Below are 19,615 nucleotides of genomic sequence, written 5' to 3'. Positions count from 1 at the left end.
AGAATGTTTTACCTCCAGTAAGGATTAAAGGAGTTGTTCATCTTTTAATTAAATTTTAGAATGAAGTAGAGCGTTCTATTCTGAAACAATTTGCAATTGGTTGTAATTTTTTATTATTTGTGTTTTTTTGGGTCATTTATCTTTTTATTCAGCAGTTCTGCAGTTTGCAATTTTGGCAATCTCGTTGCTAGGGTCCAATTTACCATGAATATGGAATATGAATAGGCGAGAGCCTAAAAAGAAAGATGAGTAATTTAAAAAGTAGCAATAACAATACATTTGTAGCCTTACAGAGCATTTGTTTTGAAATGGGGTCAGTGACCCCACCCCCATTAAAAAACAGAAAAGCTTAAGAAGAAGAAAGCAAATAATTCAAAAACAATAAAAGAAGAAAAAATGAAGGCCTATTGAAAAGTTACTTAGGCTAAGAATACTAAAAATTAACTTGACAGTGATCCATCCCTTTAGTTATATCTTAGTTGGGAATACAAGAACAAGGCAATGTTTTATTATGACAGAGAAAAAGGAAATAATTGAATTTGAATTATTTAATTAAAATGGAGTCTATGGGATATGGCCTTGTCATATGTATTGTGATGGTGTTTAAGTTAGAAAGAAGCAGAACAAAAAGGAAACTGATTTTTAAAAATTGACAAAAAAATCATAACACTGGATTTTTAATCTGAAATGCCATTTTTACATCCCTTACCACAAGCATTTCTATCATTTTATAGAAACTGGTGGAATCTGCATTGCCCCCCGCCCATCTGAACAAGATGCTGAAGTTATACCAGCAATGGCTATGAGACCCTTCTTTGGGATTCAACCTACTCTGCTAAATGAGAAAGTGAGTACAACAGAAAGTAGTGTGGCAGTAATTTGCAATAAAGTGTAATAATCTTCATTGCCAGCATTCACAGACAAGCTTGTAGAGACTGCAAATATCCATTTATTGGATCACTGACCACTGGATCCAGTAACTGAATATTTGAACCAATAACTTTCCTTGGCGTTTACAAATGTCTCTAAAACCCACTTTCTACTTAATTCCTGGGTGGCACAAAATAAGGGCTATAATTGGCCATTTGGTAGCCCCTATGTGGACTGGCAGCCTACAGGAGGCTCTCTTTGGCAGTATACCTTGCCTCCAAACCAGGATCAAAAATAAACACCTGCTTTGAGACCACTTGGATCAACATCACGCTGCCATGTTTTTTGCACGTTACAACAGCATTGTGCTCCTGTGGCCACACACAGGCCTTTGTGCTCCAAAATAGAGTTCAAGGGCCTGTACTCCCCATGAGTACAGTGTTGTGTGTATTCAATAGTGCTGTACTTGTAAGAATCTAGTTGTGAGGGCAGGTAGCCCACCCCAAACCCCTAACATGCTCATCATTCAAATGCACAAATTAAAGAGCACCGGACCAGCATGGGGTAAGGACAGGGTTGCCTTGCACCAAATTTTCAATCCAGTGCAAGGTGCAGAGTGCACAAATGCCCTAGATGCAACGTCGGGATGTCGGTAAACGATTTCACGGTGTGTTTAGATTTCAACTACACTCTCGTAAATGTAAATGAAACATAAAAGCAATTCATATGCAATACAATCATAGAATCTTATTGTTACTGCATTTGGCTTTGCAGGGAAAAGTTATAGAAGGAGGTGATGTGTCTGGGGCCTTGTGTATTCCACAGCCTTGGCCTGGAATGGCCAGAACCATTTATGGAGACCATCAAAGATTTGTTGATGCTTACTTCAAAGCATATCCAGGTAAGGATTATTACACTAAGGTTGGTAACTGTAAAAGCTTCAGAGCGGTCACCCTGTGCTATCTACCATATATCACTGTCTGTGCTGCTGGGAAAGTGAAAGATCACTGACACCTCTCTGATCTTAATAGTTACAAACCTTATTTTGAGTTCAGTATTTTTTCAGAGATGGTTATCAGGCCTGGATTTGCAGCGAGGCCACAAAGGCCCAGGCCTAGGGCGGCAACATTTTAGGGGCGGCATGTTTTACCATACCTGAGTAAAAAGCTCTTGAAGCTTTCTGTTTGTTTAGGATAGCAGCTGCAGTATTAGCTTGGTGTGACATCACTTCCTGCCTCAGTCTCTCCTTGCTCACTTATAGCTCAGGGTTCAGATTACAACAGAGAAGGGGGGGAAGAGGAGCAAATTGAGCATGCTCACCCGGGGGAAGAAGGTTTAAGCTGAAGGCAGGAAGTCTGATACAGAAGCCCATGTGTACACAATAGATTGAAAGAAATGCTGTGTTTCTTTTGACAGAGGACTCAGATCAGCATTACTTTGAGGGTTTACTGGTGTATTTAGGTGGACCTTTCTGATAAGGCTTACTTAGTTTTAACCTTTCCTTCTCCTTTAAAGGGGCAACACATACCTGTTTTCTACATACCTTTCAGTGCAATTACATATGTGAGCAGATTCACAAACTGTTCAGATTTCAAGGGGAAACAGGTAGAAAAGGCAAAGGTAGGAAAGGTAGAAAGGCAAAAACTGATTCATTGCTTTATAACAGAAAATGGTGGGGTTTTTTTAAATTAGAAGACAATATATGCCATATTTATTTTAGTAATGTAGATCAAGGGTGTAATTATATTTTTATGTATATATACTGTATTCAGCAATAGAAATGAACATTATTCTGAATACGTTCATATAGAGAATCTGCTTTCTGTATGTTTAGACCAGATATAAAGCTATATTACCATACCTTTCAGGCCATTATTTCACTGGAGATGGAGCCTACAGGTCAAATGACGGTTATTACCAAATAACAGGTCGAATGGATGATGTCATAAATATTAGTGGGCATCGGCTGGGCACAGCAGAAATTGAAGATGCCATGGTAATTATCTACAACTATTTCACAAATTGTGAAAAAAATGTATAATTATTTTTTATAGAGATAAGTATTTCATTAGTCTTTTATGGTAGCGTTCCAGAGAGGATATTGCCCTTTTAAATTGCAATATAAATAAATATGGGAAGTGTGTGTTGAAGAAACGTGTATATCTCTGTGCTGAATGAAGGAAAAGTCATTTTCCAGGTAGCCATATTTTGTTTCCTTCTCTTTTTTAATGCTATTTGCTGAGGAATTAGATTCACACAATACATTTCTGGGAGAATGATGTCTAACACTTTGCCTTACACAGTAAAATCTACACTAGTAGCTTTATAGAGCCTGGTTTTCATATTTTTTTTTTTTTAGTCAATACATCTACAGTATCCTCAGCCTCTGACTTTAATGAGCCCTTATGACTTCTAATTTATTTATTCTTTACAAGTGAGTTCAGTAGATTCCCTGATAATCTGTTTCATTTTCACTACAGGATGAACATCCAGATGTGCCAGAAACGGCCGTAATAGGGTATCCACATGAAATTAAAGGAGAAGGTAAGATTTATTATTTACACAAGGCAGAAATGCACTGTAACTTACTGTAATAATGTATTCGTTTTACTGTGCCTTTAGGGCAGAGACACACGGTCAGATTCGGGGGGATTAGTCACCCGGCGACAAATCTTCTCTTCTTCAGGGCGACTAATCTCCCTGAACTGCCTTCCCCTGCCTTACTGCCGGCTAGGATGAAAATAGCCAGCGGCATGGCACTCGGAGCACTTTGTTTTACGAGGTCGTCCGAAGTTTCCTTGTGAAGAAGGCAGGGGAAGGCAGTTCGGGGAGATTAGTCGCCCTGAAGAAGAGGAGATTTGTTCCGGGCGACTAATCTCCCCGAATCTGTCCGTGTGTCTCTGCCCTTAATGGTGACAGTACCCCATAAACAAACCTTGCTGGTGTTTCAGAGATATTTTTAGACTATTTCACATAATGGGTTGGATTCAATTCAGTGAGAAAACAGTTCATCTTGTGAAAAGTCATGCACATGATTCTGAGATGTAATTCAATTCAGTAAAACCTTCCAGTAAAATCTCACTGTTTATCACATGAAAACTCTATTGAAGTCTATGGGAAAAATCTGAATTTGATAAAAAAAAAAAAATTCTTCTTGAATTGAATCTCATCCATGAGTTTTCATGTGATAAACCGTGAGATAACTTTTTCTCATTTAATTGAATCTGGCCCTGTGTTGGAAAGCTTGACTTCAGTGGACTTACAGCAGTTAACTGGCTCTAAAATGAGGCATAGAGACCTGCGTATGCCCCATGAATATGGCTCTGACTGCGTTCATGAGATGGAGGCATGTAGGCATCATGCCCCCTGTCCATTCACTTGTGCCATCATTCAGACATGCACATTAGGGAGCTGGTGGGAGCAGGCCACAACAGAGTCTTGTACTTACCACTTGCACAGTAGTAGATGCTAAGGACATCATTGCTTTGTGCCTGCCAGCGCTGCACTATGTACCTATCGGTTCAGGAATCCAAAATCCGTCAGTGAAGCTGTCAGAGGGATGCTCAGTACTCTTATAGCCTGACGTACAGATCTGTACTCAAGGTTTTGCAACCCCCAGTTCAACAATCAAGGAAATGCACAGTTTGCGTTGTTGGGCTGACAGAGACTGGGAATGATGCTGGACTGGGGTGAGTGCAGAGAGCATTTTGTGTGCTTTTATTAATGTAGGAAGGTAGGTAAGAAATCACTGGTATAAGTTTCTATATATATTATATCAATATCAATATTAATAATATTATATCAATATTAATAATATACCTCAACCCACTTACTAGGGTTTCTGGTTCTTTTGAGCAAGCAGACAATGAATCCACACCAATGAGCGTATAATAAAGTGATGTATTGTAAAATAAATCAATTGATTGTTCTACATAAATGATTACACTAAGACTAAACAAAAATTACAATATTTACAGTTACACATTACACAAGTCTACATTGTTGTTACCAAAAAGGCAGGGGAATAGAGTTCGGCTTCATCTCTGCCTTCCCCTCTGGTCTTCATTCCTCACATGTCTTGTCCCAGGCTCCTCTGGCTTCTCCAGCTCTCTAGCTGCCTCCTCTCAGCTGCCCAGCTCCTTCTCTGCTGCCCAGCTCCTTCTCTGCTGCCCAGCTCCCTTCACATGTTGTCTAGTGTTCTTTTATCCTGGGTTTTCACCTGCCCCCACAGAAACCCTCCCAACTGCCAAGATGTTGTGATAAACCCCTAACTTGCCTACATCCTGTTGAACAAGTTTTCTCACATACACAATCAGTTTTATGGTCCCCACAGCAGACATAGGCCTTAGTAATCACAGGAAAACCTTTGTTATGATAATCAGGGCTTCATGTAAGTTCCCTGAACAACAGCTTTCATATTAAATAACAAAATCAAGATGGCAATTTCATACACTGGCACTCAAAGGGCAGGTTCAAGAAGGGACAATCCCTTGCGTTTATTAGCAGAAAATGCAACGTTTCCGGGTCAGGCCCCTTTGTCAAGCATGAGCATTTTCTGCTAATAAACGCAAGGGATTGTCCCTGCTTGCACCTGCCCTTTGAGTGCCAGTGATTTCTTACCTATTTGCTGTTGGAGGGTGCCGACCCCTTCGTCACCGTGCACCGGGCAATCAACACGTAGGCCAGGGAGTGCGAGAAGAGCTTTCATCTGAATTTATTAATGTAGGAGACACTCCTATTTTAGCAGCCATACATGTTTGAAGATTTAGCTGCATTTTAGGTCTGGAATAGCTATCCTTTGCATCCTTGTTATTGGTATACTTGAATCGTAACATTCCAAACCACTGAAATCAACTGATGGTTTTTCTTCTTTTAACATTCAATACATTATCATGCACTGTTCTATTTATGTTTTCTACATACTCTAGAACAGTGATCCCCAACCAGTAGCTCGTGAGCAACATGTTGCTCCCCAACCCCTTGGATGTTGCTCTCAGTGGCCTCTAAGCAGGAGCTTATTATTGAATTCCAGGCTTGGACACAAGTTTTGGTTGCATAAAAACCAGATGTACTGCCAACCAAAGCCTCCTGTAGGCTACCAGTCCACATAGGAGCTCCCAATAGCCAATAACAGCCCTTATTTGGCACCACCCAGGAACATTTTTTCATGCTTGTGTTGCTCCCCGACTCTTTTTACAGCTGAATGTTGCTCATGGGTGAAAAAGGATTGGGGACCCCTGCTCTAGAAACAGCACGATAGGAGAAGTATCAGATAAATAATATATAACTTTTATAATTTCTGGAGCAGCCTTTGTCTCTTTAGTGTTAGACACTCTCATGCCTCACTTGCCTCATTTCCATCTTAATGAACCCAGAACTGGAAGAATTCCATCTGACTACTGTGAGCAAATCTTCAGCTAAACACCGTGGCCATGTCTCAGAGTAGCTTCAATGTTTCAGTCTGTTGTGATTTCCTATAAAACTAAAATATATTAAAAGTGTAACCTGGACATTATGAATAAAACATTATTGGTTAAGTAGGAGAGATAGCATTTAAACAGCCAGTATCATGGTTGTAAAGATATTTGCTGGAATACAGAATGCTACAGTTTTACTAAGCTAATGAAGTACCGACCTCACAGTTTGGATAATCTAGAGGCACATTTATCAATATTCAAATTTCAAATTCATGTGAGATTTTTTTAACTCACATGAATTCGATTTTATTAGAAATTCGAATATTTGATTATGTATTATAAAAATCGAATATCTTAAACTCTGATGGATTTCACCAAGCCAAAAACTCAAATTGAATTCTAATTCAATTTGATCAAACGCGATTCAAGTTTTTCCTCCGGCTGCAAACATCTCCAAATTGCTCAATGGACCTCTCCCATTGACGAATACAGCAATTTCGCCAGGTTTTAGGTGGCGAATAGTCAAATTCATAAAAGTGCCAGAATATGAAAAATCTCGAAAATCAAATTTTTAAAAAAAACTCGAATCGAGTCTGGATAATTCCCTAGTCGAATTTGACAGTTTTGAACATAAAACAATTTGAGAATTCGAATTTTCAATTCGACCCTTAATAAATCTGCCCCTTACTGTAAATATCTGCTCAAATCAACAACTTCTAGTGCAGAAAGAGGAAGTTACTGATTTGAGCCTCTTCTCTCCGCCTCATTAAAATCCGCAGTCATAGAGAAGTGATCCATAGGCTTCATGAGCCCTTACCCTAAATAGTAAGTTCACTACTTCTGTCACTGGATCTCAAGCTATAGACCTTGCTTTGTGACCCATTACCCCTGCACAAGCTATATTATCTTCTGGTGTTCTTGTGTGTTTATTATGTCCGTATTTATTGTTGTAAAGGGCTCCGGTTTCAATGACAGAAAGAACGTTATACAGGTATGGGATCCATTATCCGAAAACCCATTATCCAGAAAGCTTCGAATTACGGAAAGGCTGTCTCTCATAGACACCATTATAATCAAATAATCCAAATTTTGAAAAACGATTTCCTTTTTCTCTATAATAATAGAATAGTACCTTGTACTTGATCCAAACTAAGATAACATTCTTATTGGAAGCAAAACCAGCCTATTGGATTTATTTAATGTTATATGATTTTCTATCAAATTTAAAGTATGAAGATCCTAATTACAGAAAGATCAGTTATCTGGAAAACCCCAGGTCCTGAGCATTCTGGAGAACATGTCCCATACCTGTATAAATATTTTTTTTTATTTTTTTTTATAAAAAGTCAAGCAAGTTCAACACAGGTCTTTGCAATGGAAGGCTAATAAGGTACAACAGTACATTCGTCATCTTCTGCAGAAACACAGGAGGGGATTTACTAAAATCTTAAAATGTCTCGTTATTTTAGTAAAAACACTTCAACCAAACTCCTATCTAAATGTTAACCTTATTTATCAATAAATTAACTCAAAATATCTGGTGTGGGAAAAGACTCGCTAAAATTGTGAAAAAATCCTAATCTTACTTTTTTCGGATTTGACCCTCGAAAACTCAGATTTTTCAGATTTTTTCAGATTATGGTTTCAAACCCAGCGCGGGTCCAAATGTAAAATGGACATATGCCATTGACTTCTGCATGACCTTGGCAGGTTTGAGATGTAGTAAGTACTTTTTTATTCAGACTTTTAGCAGCCTCTGGGTTTAATAAATCTCGTAAAATTTTAATTTGAATCGGACTTTAGTAAATAACCCCCCAGAGTGTAGGTCAACAAAAAAAGCAGTCTGAGATCAGTGGCGCCAATGCTCCGTGTCCCCAGGCCCTTAACTAGATGCTGCTTATTACGTTCCTTCCCTGATATTAGACTTTGACTAACTAACGATTTAATGTCCACTTTTACTGTAAATTAGATTCTGGATACAAATTAATCATAAGCCACTTATCAATAAATCAAAGTTCTTTTTAAATATTACTGAGCCTTGGATTCTAGCCACACTGTAATCTGAATCCACTTGACGTTCATTAAATTTGATATTAATTGCCTCATAGTTGTAATTAAATGACTGATAAGAAAACAATTTGGAATGATTTGTATAGAGTCTACGGTTCCAAAACCAGTAGGGTCAGTTACAGACAGAGACAAAATCATATACTGTATTCATTATATACGTATCTTTCGACATACAGGTATGGGATCTATTATCAAAAATGCTCAGGACCTGGGGCACTTCGGATAATGAATCATTCCGTAAATTGGATCTCTATGTCTTAAATCTACTAGAAAATTATGTAAACATAAAACCAAATATGCTGGTTTTGCTTCCAATAAGGATTAATTCTATCCTAGTTTGGAGCAAGTAAAAGGTACCGTTTTATTATTACAGAGAAGAAGGAAATAATTTTACAAATTTGGATTATTTGGATAAAATGGAGTCTAAGGGAGAGGGCCTTTCTGTAATTCTGAGCTTTCTGGATAACAGGTTTCCGGATAACAGATCCCATAGCTGTAGTATACATTTATACATATGAAATCATCCAGGACACTTCACAGGAAAGGTGAAGGTTCACATACGTTTTGCTCATTCTGAAAGTGTCAAACTGTTAGGCACCCATATTCATTCTAGTAGCTTACCTCCTACCCCAGGGGTCTGTAGCCCAGAAACTTTTTTTTCTGGTCTGCCTGGCAACCCCTGGCCATAAAGCATGTGTTCAGTAGAGAACAGTTTCATACACTTCTGTACTGTGCATGTGCCCTCTAGAGTCAGCACAAGAGGCGTCTAGGAGGTTGGGAAACAGATCAGCATATATCAACAAGTAAGTGCCAAATATGGGCTGTCATTGGTTATTGGAAACCTCTTTGTGGACTGAGAGCCTACAGGAGGTTCTGTTTGGTGGTAAAAATTGTTTTTATGCAACTGAAGTTTGCCTTCAAGCCAGGAATGCAAAAATAAGCACCTGCTTTTGAGGCCACTGAGAGCAACATCCAATGGGTTGGTGAGCAACAGGTTGCTCGCGAGCCATTGGTTGGGGATCACTGCTTTAGACTGAGGAAGATAATGATGATTATAATAATGATCATCCTATTGCCTGCAGTAGTCAGCAAGTTGATAAGACCACAGTCTGATAGTAGCAGGTGCTATGTAGTACTAACTTATGCTGTTTATACCTTTTTATTGTTACCATAGATGGACAAATAAAAGCAAATTACTCACTTCAGACCGAGTTGGCAACTTATTGGCCCATGAATCTGACTGCTTTGCCCAAAGATATCTAGTTGAGAATATATTGGGGAGGTTTAAAGTCTGACAAGTCCTGCTGTAGGATTTGACTGTTAAGCATTTATTTCTTACAGTAGAAAACACAGCTACAAATAGTATTCTCAGTTAGCGATGAGCGATTTTTTTTTATTTCCTACAGTAGAAAACACAGCTACAAATAGTATTCTCAGTTAGCGATGAGCGAAATTTTTTGGCAAGTTTCACTACGAAAATGACGCCCATAGACTCTAATGGGTGAAGCAATTTGTTGTGTGTCAAAAAACATTGTCGCCTATAGACCTCAATGCATTTTGGCAAATCTTTGCTGTTTCACAAATTTTTCGCCCAAGGGAAAACGGGGCACCCATCACTATTCTCAGTGTCTCACTTTTCTTTCTTTAGCTTGTCATCCTTGTTACTCTTTTAAATTAATGGTTAATGTTGATGTTTCCCATCCTAAAATCAGTATCAAGTTTCTAACTGTCCTGCTTTGTCTGTCATGGAGCTGAAAATTAACTACTTTTTCATCCAGGGGTTTTTCCATGAAACTTTTGATATTACCTGATGGGATGTTTTTTGATTGTCTGCTAGGTGCATTCGCATTTGTGGTATTAAAGGAAGATCTCAAGATAGCAGAAGAAGCTATTAAAAAAGAGCTCCAAGCCATTGTGGCCACAAAAATAGCAAAATATGCTGTTCCTGACCATATTCTGGTGAGTAGTCGTGGATATGTACTGGAAACACTCTGCTGATTAACATAAATAATCTATGTAAATAATCATAAGGATAAACAGTAAGCACTGTAAACTCCAAGGCCTTTCATATACATGATACAAATCCTCAGATGAGAGGACCAAGTAAATAGAAACTCACAAGTTGCTCATAAATAGTAATACCATTAATTTTTAAACCTGCCAAATATTGGAGCTGCAGAACTGGGTATAATAACTTTCAATTTACAGGTTTGTCCATGGTTTCAAAAATGCAAGAGAGGTCTAGAATTGCATTTGAAGACTCGTTGGATTAGGATAGATTTACCTGACAGCTTAAAAAAATATTAACACATATATTCAAAAACATAGGAAATCAAACCCCCTAATAAGTAACATTTGAAACATATCCCTAATGTAGTTCTTCAAATTCTACTAAAATGTCTGTCTAGATTATGTTAATGTCTACTTATTTCTGTTTCCACCCTTTCTTGGAAATCTGAAACAAATGTCATTGTATCAAACTCAGATTTAAATGAACATTAGCACCAATAAAACAAACATAGTTTAAAGTAATTAAAATATAATGTACTTTTGCCCTACATTGGTAAAAGTCATGTGTTTGCTTTAGAAAGACTATTATAGTTTATAGAAATAAACTGCTGTGTAGCCATGGGGGCAGCCATTTAAGATGAAAAAGGAGAAAAGGCACAGGCTACTTAGCAAATAACAGATCAACTCTGTAATTCTGTATATTCTTCAGAGTGCATCTGTTATCTGCTATGTAACCTGAGACTTGAATGGCTGCCCCCATGGCTACAAAGCAAAATTTTTATATAAACTATAATAGGGTTTCAGAAGCAAACATGCCAGTTTTACCAGTGCAGGGCAACACAAGGTTATAATTTCATTACTTAAAACCACTTTAATTCATTTAATGCAGTTGGGTCCAGGGTCAGACTGGGCCAGCGGGGCACCGGGGAAAAAATCAATTTGGTCCCCGTCTCTTGCAGGCCCTGCCAGCCCAGACCCGTTATTCAGAGGCTTCTTCTTACAGTTGCTCTTTGGATGGAAAAGTTAATTGAAAAACATTGTGTGCGTACGCGCCGCATCGCTCATGCGCATACTTATAAAGGCTTCTTTCTAAAAGTGTGGAAGAAAGAAGATGTAGGAAGCCATAGAGGGTAAGAGTTGATCACTTGCAATCAGCAAGAGACTAAAGAGCAAATTTAAGCATTAGTGTTTGGCAACTTAAATCACAAATCTAAAGCTGTCACATTTAAAGGGCATGTAAAGTCTAAAATAGAATAAGGCTAGAAATGCTGTATTTTGTATACTAAATATAAACATGAACTTACTGCACCACAAGCCTAATCAAACATATAATTTATGCTTTCAAAGTTGGCTACAGGGGGTCATCATCTTGTAACTTTGTTAAACATCTTTGCAAGACTAAGACTGTGCACCTGCTCAGTGTAGTCTGGGCTGCTTAGGGATCGTCATAAACAAAGCTGCTTGAGTTCTGCATGGCTGGGAAGTAAGGCGGGGGCTCCCCCTGCTGTTCAAAAGTATGATTGTTTCCCTGCTCAGCAGTTAGGGACTGTCTGACAATTCCTATCCACAGCAGTAAATGAAGGGAGAATTTCACTGCATACAGTCAGGTTTCTTATAAAAACGGTACACATTTTTTAATTAAAGTATATTGGAGGAAGTTTTCTTTTTCATCAAAGAAAGTAAAAATGGGATTCTATTTTTTTGGCTTGTCATGCCCTTTAAGCTTGGCTCAGCGATGGAGAGCACATATCTAAATCAGTTTGATTTTACTTGGATTTGGCTGACCATAAAAAAATCAACGAGACAAGCAAAGATCTGAAAGCAAAAATAACCAAATAGACCAACCATTAGGAGTTTAACAAGCTCATTTGGACAGTTCTGTGTGTGAAGAAATAAGATGCAGAACCAGTTCTGAACAACTCTATCTGACAGGGTTTGTTATGACTCAAGCTTTTAATTTGATATTAGCCGGGTTATGTAATAAAAGTTGCAAACAGTAACCCAGGTAACATTGACCAGTCACCTGTTTCAAAGCAAACATCTAATTGGTTATTATGGCTCATTGATTTATTATATGACCCCATTCACAACCATTCTTCATAAGAAACAATCAATACAATACTGCTAATGGGAGATTAAACTGAATTATTAGATAAAAGGTATGCTGTTTTAGCACCGCTTAATTTATTGTGCAATACATGACTACAGAGTTCCAAGTTGCCTTGAACTGTGGCAAGTATGTCCCCTCAAGGTCTGAATGGGCCTTAGAGTTAACAGATATTGATCATATAAGGCAAATCATTTAGGGATGCACCAAACCCACTATTTGGGATTCGGCCAAATCCCCTAATCCTAAAGTCACATGATTTCCCGTCCCAATTTACATATGCAAATTATGATTTGGTTCGGTCAGGTACAAGAATTCTGCCGAATCCTTTTGAATAAGGCAGAATCCAGGCTAAATCCCAAACCGAATCCTGGATTCGGTGCATCCCTAAAATCATTACACCTAGTTATGACATAATAAATTATTGCATCACATGTGTTTGTTTTCCTTAGATGGTTAAACGTCTTCCTAAAACCCGCTCTGGAAAAATCATGAGACGAGTGCTGAGGAAAATCGCCACTGGTCAAACAGAGGATCTGGGGGACATAACCACACTGGAGGATCCTAGTGTTGTCGATGAAATACTGAAAGCCTATAAAAAAATTCAATGATGCCAAAATTGCCCAGTAAATCGGTCACATCTGTTTTTTTTAGCACATTGCAACTGAAGGAGTAGGAAGGGTTCTCGTCAACATTTTTTGATTTAGAAAAGCCTTTATAGGCTGCATTTTGTAATGTTTGTTTTATTAACTTATTGGAGAGACATAATATGTTACATTAAATTACTTATTAATTACTGATCATCTGCTGGCAACACATGGGCCAATAAAGTTCCCCTTTTATTTGATATTATTGAATATAAGTCCATGGAGCCCCAAACAAAAGTGTTGAATGATTATAACTTCATCTGTTAATTGTTGTGGGCAGTGTGTGTGTGTGCCTACACTCATTCCATATACAATTACTAATAAAATAAAATGGCCAACTACACATCAGATATACAAACAAGGGCAATGTGGCTTGTTCCAATCACACACACAGATTTTCATTGAATGTAATGTATAATGTAACTCAGGTAAATGTCCCAGTCTCACAAAAATCTGCCAAAAGATCATTGTTGCTCTGGTATGTTTATTTAATAAGAGATAATTTAGCAAATGTAAACTTGTTTGGCTAGTGAATGCAATCTGTAGCATATACCAGCTATATACCATGCTTCCTTTGTGATTATATTTCACTGGTCAGTATTGTAACTATAGGGGGAACACAAGGAGGTGAGTCTGGTAAGAATTCAAAACCCCACAGGGGCTTACACATGAATAAAGGCTCTGGGCTTGGTGTACAGTGTCCCCAGCAGGTAGTTTGAAGGAGAAATATTAACAGGAACCAAAAAAAGCTAAAACCTGTAAAATTAGGGCTCTCTGATTTATATGCAGGAAATGGGGTGTGTGTAATTGCAGTTTGGTGGCCACTGAGCAGACCCTAGGTGATGTCAGACAAGGAACAAGAGAAACTGTTGGGAATTGAGTGACTGCCTTGATTCATGAACAGGGGTGTCCAAAAGGTAGATCGGGATATACCAATAGACATTTAGTGTGTGATCAGTAGTGTCAGGCTCTGCTGGGGTTTTATCCTCGGACCTCCTGGTTACTGGCTCAGCCAGAAAGTTCACATTTATTCCTGTGCTGGGTATCAGGATTGGTAGTCTCACCCCAGCATCCTAATTGGTGAGTTGGTGTTAACCAATCAGGGCTGACCCTGCCCTATATAAGGCCAGTCCTCCTCACAAACGGAGCATTGGTCTTCCCAAGCACTATGGCATTGCCCCTAGCTAGGTTTCTGCTCTAGCCTTTTCCCTTGATTGTTGTCTTGTTCTTCCTGCTGTATCTTGCTCTGTCTTGCCCTCCAGCAGGCCTGGACTGGCAATCTGTGGGTTCTGGCAAATGCCAGAGGGGCTGCTATAAACTGCCATAGAAAGTCAGTATTTAGTGGGCTGGTGGGGTCTGTTTGGGCCTCTGTGTAGGCAGATTGGGCCTCTTTGTACCTGAAATGCCAGGGCCTATTTTGACTCTCAGTCCAGCCCTGCCCTCCAGTCCTGTTCCTGCTCCAGTCCTGTTCAGTCTGTTCCTGCTCTACGCCTGTTCCAACCTGTCCAGTCTACTCCTGTTCTCTGCCTGCTCTGTCCTGTCCTGACTCATTGCCCTTTTCATCCTGATCCTGTCCCTCCCTTCCATGTCCAGCCTTACAGCCCCTGCCTTAAGGACTCAACCTACATCCTCTGCCTCCACAGTGCCCCCTACCCAATCCTTGACAAGTAGATTTTTATACACTGTCAACAAACATCTTGTCTATATCACCCTCCTGTTTCATGCTTTTCATTCAGACATTTTTTATCTTAAGGTTACATAAGAAATAGTTGTTTGTTAAATATACCAATATACATTTTCTCATAAATCAATATTTATGTAATGTTTTTCTTGGAACCGAATGCTAACAATGCTTTTATGGATGTAGATCATAATGAAACAACATCACTAAAAGTAGACCCCACATTAATAAAGTATGGGCACTCCTGATATAGAACATAAAAGAAATGCTGAGTGCAAAGAGAGACTACTGTTAACCGAGAGACACTGCAGGAAAATGAGAGTGAGAAAAACTGACACATAAGATACAGAAGGGCAGACAAATATTCGGGTGAGAGACTTAGAGTAGAGGTGTTAGTAGTATGATTGACACAACATGAGTGATGGGAGTATAGGGTCCATGAAGAGAGTAGGGAAAGATAAATTGTGGGTGGGAATATTCGGGGCAAAGCTTAGACTGGGAGGGTGCACAAAATGTTGTTGCTTGTACTGTATGCCCATACAAGTCTAGTTATGCCACTGCAGTTGGCCCACTGATCAGTTGAATTTGCTAGTAACTGGCCTGTGTTTCACCAGCTTTTGTAAATTATTCATTTGAAAGCAGGGGCACCTATGAACATGAATACTGAACATAAATGCACTTTAGACACACGTGTAGAGTCAATGATTTTGTGGCTGATGATGAACTACTTCTCAGGCTTAAAGCTGTGGGGGCTGTAGCTCAACAACAGTTGACTGCACCAATGCAGAAACAGAGTGATTTGAATATTATATACAATGGAAATAGTAAAAACTAAATCGAAACATTAGTGCATTAAAAAATGGTTAGCACCAATAATAATCTGATTTCTTTCTGTTAAAGGGACGGTGAATTTTTGTTTCTCTGGTGAGTCATCTAAATAGTTCCTTTAGGTTTTTAGTGAGTAGAGCCCTCTGATCCTATTGTTTACTCCGTAAACTGCTCATTATAAATTAATTTAAAGGGCTACATAACTTGCTGGTGCTATATAAACAGACGAGGAGCCTTATCTGTAAATATCTGCTGGATGGTTTGTGTATTTAGCTGCTTTCTTACTCTACTCCCTGGTTCCATGCCTAGTTTACCCAATGGGTTGGGAAATCATCAACAAGTTTCTTGTCATTTCCGTGACTATAGTATGCTTCGATTCCGATACAATACTCCCACACCCCATAAATACATTCCAACACAGATCATTTGGTGAAAAAGGCCGCAGCTTGTTTTATTAAGTAACATTTTCCTTCAATTGTTCTTATTTAACTTATAACAAACATACCAGCATAAAATAATAACACATCACACTTTGCATAAAATAATAGCCGCTGAAGGCTGCACATAACATTTAACAATGTTTACAATAACTTCCCAAACCCTTCTTAGTCAAAACCCATTAACTAGCCTAAGGCTAAGACTCCGTCACCCGTTTCCTCACTTACGGTGCCTCCTTGCCCCCTTAGCCTCGCCCCAGGCCTATCCAACCGACCTCACTTTACCTTCCAGCCCCCTTTTTGGCTACCCATTAGGGCAGCCCCCACTATGCCCTGCTGCGACATAACCATCCACCCCCCCCCACTTCCAAAAGGGCGGGAGGGGAGGGACGTTGTACTGCTGTGCCATCTACAGGTAATGAGATCCCCCGCGCTTTTCAGCCCTTATTTAAAGGTTAAGCCCTGCCCCCCTTTTCCATTGCCTTTCCATACTACAACTCCCACAATACCTCTCACCACTACCCCTTAATTTCCTCTACTCTCCCCTTAGTCATGTGCCCCTTCCGCTCCACCTGTCCCAGGCTCGCTATTTGGGCTTCTTGACTATAGTATGCTTCGATTCCGATACAATACTCCCACACCCCATAAATACATTCCAACACAGATCATTTGGTGAAAAAGGCCGCAGCTTGTTTTATTAAGTAACATTTTCCTTCAATTGTTCTTATTTAACTTATAACAAACATACCAGCATAAAATAATAACACATCACACTTTGCATAAAATAATAGCCGCTGAAGGCTGCACATAACATTTAACAATGTTTACAATAACTTCCCAAACCCTTCTTAGTCAAAACCCATTAACTAGCCTAAGGCTAAGACTCCGTCACCCGTTTCCTCACTTACGGTGCCTCCTTGCCCCCTTAGCCTCGCCCCAGGCCTATCCAACCGACCTCACTTTACCTTCCAGCCCCCTTTTTGGCTACCCATTAGGGCAGCCCCACTATGCCACTGCGCCGCCTGCATAACCCCTTAGGCAGGCCGTGCTACCCCAGACACCAGAAAAGCAGCCCTTTCCACCCCATCACCCAAACCAAGGTTAAACAAATCAAGCCCAACATTTGACAATGCACTCCATCACGCCTATAATGTCCCGGCACTGCCCGCCTCCAAATCTTTGTGCCGTACCACCACCCCACCGGGACCTCCGAATAAAAACACTAAGCAACTGGTTAAGCTTCCTTCTGCTCCTTTCCATTGCCGAATGATCTCTGGCCCACCTCCACACCAACCTGGGTATCATTTCCGACCACAACAAGAACCACCCCCACAAACAATGACCGAAGCTTGTCGATATCAATTTTCATTTGTCGAACCAAGTCCCTCTGAAGACATTTATCCCCCATATCATTACCGCCCACAGCATGCAGAACCAATACGTGGGGGTGCGGTTCAAACTCAACGACAAACTTACCACCTTTATCAAACACACCGGGCCACAACAATCCAGGGAAGCCAAACCACTTCACTTCAACCAACGGTCCGGAAAGCCCAGCTGCCGACCCCGCACGAACTGCGGCTCTCTTTTCCGCCCAGCGCACAAAAGAATGTCCCAGGATCCAAGACTTGTAGACATCCACCTTAATAAATAACAAATTACAACCACACCAATGAACAAACAAACAACACCAACCAAAAAAAACGCATCAAGCAGATTGTACACCCTCCCGCATGCACCCCCGTTCAAACCAAAGCCGGCCTCACATAGCTCTGGAACCGTTTAGACTCCCACCGGCCAATCCTTTTCACGACTGCATCACTCAAACCGAGCCGTGCGGCCTCCGTGGCTGCCCCGATCCGGAAAGAATGAGAACAATACTCAAGAGGAGGCCTATTTAAACTGCCCCAAACCCAACCGGAAAATCCTTATGAATTGGTACCTGGTCAATGGCGTGCCGTCCTCATGAATCAGGAACGTACCCACCAACCCCGGACGGGATGCCAAAAACCGCTGCACGTTCTCCCATGGGCAAATCGACCCCCCATGCAATGCATACAACACCACCTTCCTACCTTTACCCGCTTGATCCGTTTTAGACCGCCTGAGCCATATGTCAACCCTGTCCGTTCCCAGTTCAATGTCCTCCAATTGAAGCCCCCCAGGGACCCTTTTGCTATGGCTCACCAGCTCACCCACTCGAAAGGCTCCAAAAAACGCCAGGGCAAAAGCCGCCCCGAACAGGGTCTCCTCGTAACAGGAAAAACAAATGTCCCCCAAAACCCGCATCAAACTTCCCAGCAACCCTACCGTCACCGGCCTCCGGGAGTCCGGCCTCATCCGCCCTTTCTTCAGCCCCTTCACGGCCTGTCTGATGACAAAACCTTTCGTCAAATCGTCCCCCCCCTGAAGCTTGAACATAAAGGCCAGTGCCGACATGCTCTTCTCAATCTGGGCAACCGACCGTCCCCGTTCCGCCATCCAGAATACCCACCACAGCATAACCTCCTGACCACCCTGCGGGTATTCCGATCTCCCAACCCAAGAGAGTAATTGCTGGCCACTCCTCCCAGACCTTACCATATGAGGCCCAAGTTGACTCAGCCACTGAGGATCTCACCAGCCCTCCAATCCGGCCGTCCCGATTTTCCAAAGACCCGCTGGGAAAGGATGGCCCTCCCTGTCTGCTCCTGGTGCCAGGCGTCGAAATCGCTCCCACTGGAATCGAGACAAAGCATCGGCAATCTCATTCCTCACCCCCTCCAGATGAACCGCCCGGAAACCCACATTTAATTGCAAGCAGCGCAGCACCCAAAATCCTCAAAAGTCGCACAACCTCCAACGAGGAAGCCGACTGCCTGTTTATGGCCTGCACCACTCCCATATTGTCCGTGGTGAATACCACCCGCCTGGTTGGCCAGCACGTCCCCCCAAAGAAATAAAGCGATCACAATCGGGAACATCTCCAAAAAACACAAATTCTTAGTGAAACCCAGCAAAGTCCACTCCTGAGGCCACATTTCAGCACACCAACGTCCGCCTAAGTAAGCGCCAAAACCACCGCCACCCGCCGCATCAGTGAACAGCTGCAATTCAGAATTGGAGACCTCTGCCTCTGGGAAAATCAACTTCCATTAAACGTGTCCAGAAACCGCCGCCAAATCTCCAAATCCGCCCTCACCTCCTGAGGCAACCGTAAATGGTGATGGGCCCCTTCGCGCCTGCCAACAGCAGGCCCAGGCGCCGGCAGAAAACTCTGCCCATCACAATCACTCGACAGGCAAAGTTGAGCCTGCCCAGCAAGGACTGCACCTCCCGCACCGTCGCCTTGCGCTTCTGTGCCAAACGGCTCACCCAGTCCTTCAAATCATTCAACTTATCCAGAGGCAGCCGACATTCGCCCCGCCACCGTGTCGATCTCCAAAACCTAGGAAACAAAGGCAGGTCACCGGTCCCACCGTTTTCTCGGGCGCTAATGGCACCCCAAAATCCCCCGCCACCTCCTGAAGAGTCTCCAAAATATGGAAACACTCGTCAGAAGAGGCCGG

The 19,615-nt window shown here is 41.1% G+C and overlaps 1 protein-coding gene across 1 annotated transcript in view; it reads left to right on the top strand.

Moving 5' to 3' along the window:
• The window catches only part of acss1.S (acyl-CoA synthetase short chain family member 1 S homeolog), a 51,656-nt gene extending 38,070 nt beyond the window's left edge, over positions 1-13,586 (top strand). Inside the window, exons 9-14 of the mRNA XM_018265128.2 lie at positions 735-847; positions 1,645-1,771; positions 2,739-2,866; positions 3,351-3,414; positions 10,195-10,316; positions 12,927-13,586. Coding sequence (XP_018120617.1) covers positions 735-847; positions 1,645-1,771; positions 2,739-2,866; positions 3,351-3,414; positions 10,195-10,316; positions 12,927-13,085 — 713 coding nt within the window. The 3' untranslated portion in view covers positions 13,086-13,586. The remainder of the gene's footprint in view (positions 1-734; positions 848-1,644; positions 1,772-2,738; positions 2,867-3,350; positions 3,415-10,194; positions 10,317-12,926) is intronic.
• The last annotated feature ends 6,029 nt before the right edge of the window (positions 13,587-19,615 follow it).

This window comes from Xenopus laevis, chromosome 5S (genome assembly GCF_017654675.1).
Source record: "Xenopus laevis strain J_2021 chromosome 5S, Xenopus_laevis_v10.1, whole genome shotgun sequence".
Classification (NCBI taxonomy): domain Eukaryota; kingdom Metazoa; phylum Chordata; class Amphibia; order Anura; family Pipidae; genus Xenopus; species Xenopus laevis.
Note: the sequence above shows the minus strand (reverse complement) of the source record. Positions and strands in the feature narration are given on the sequence as shown.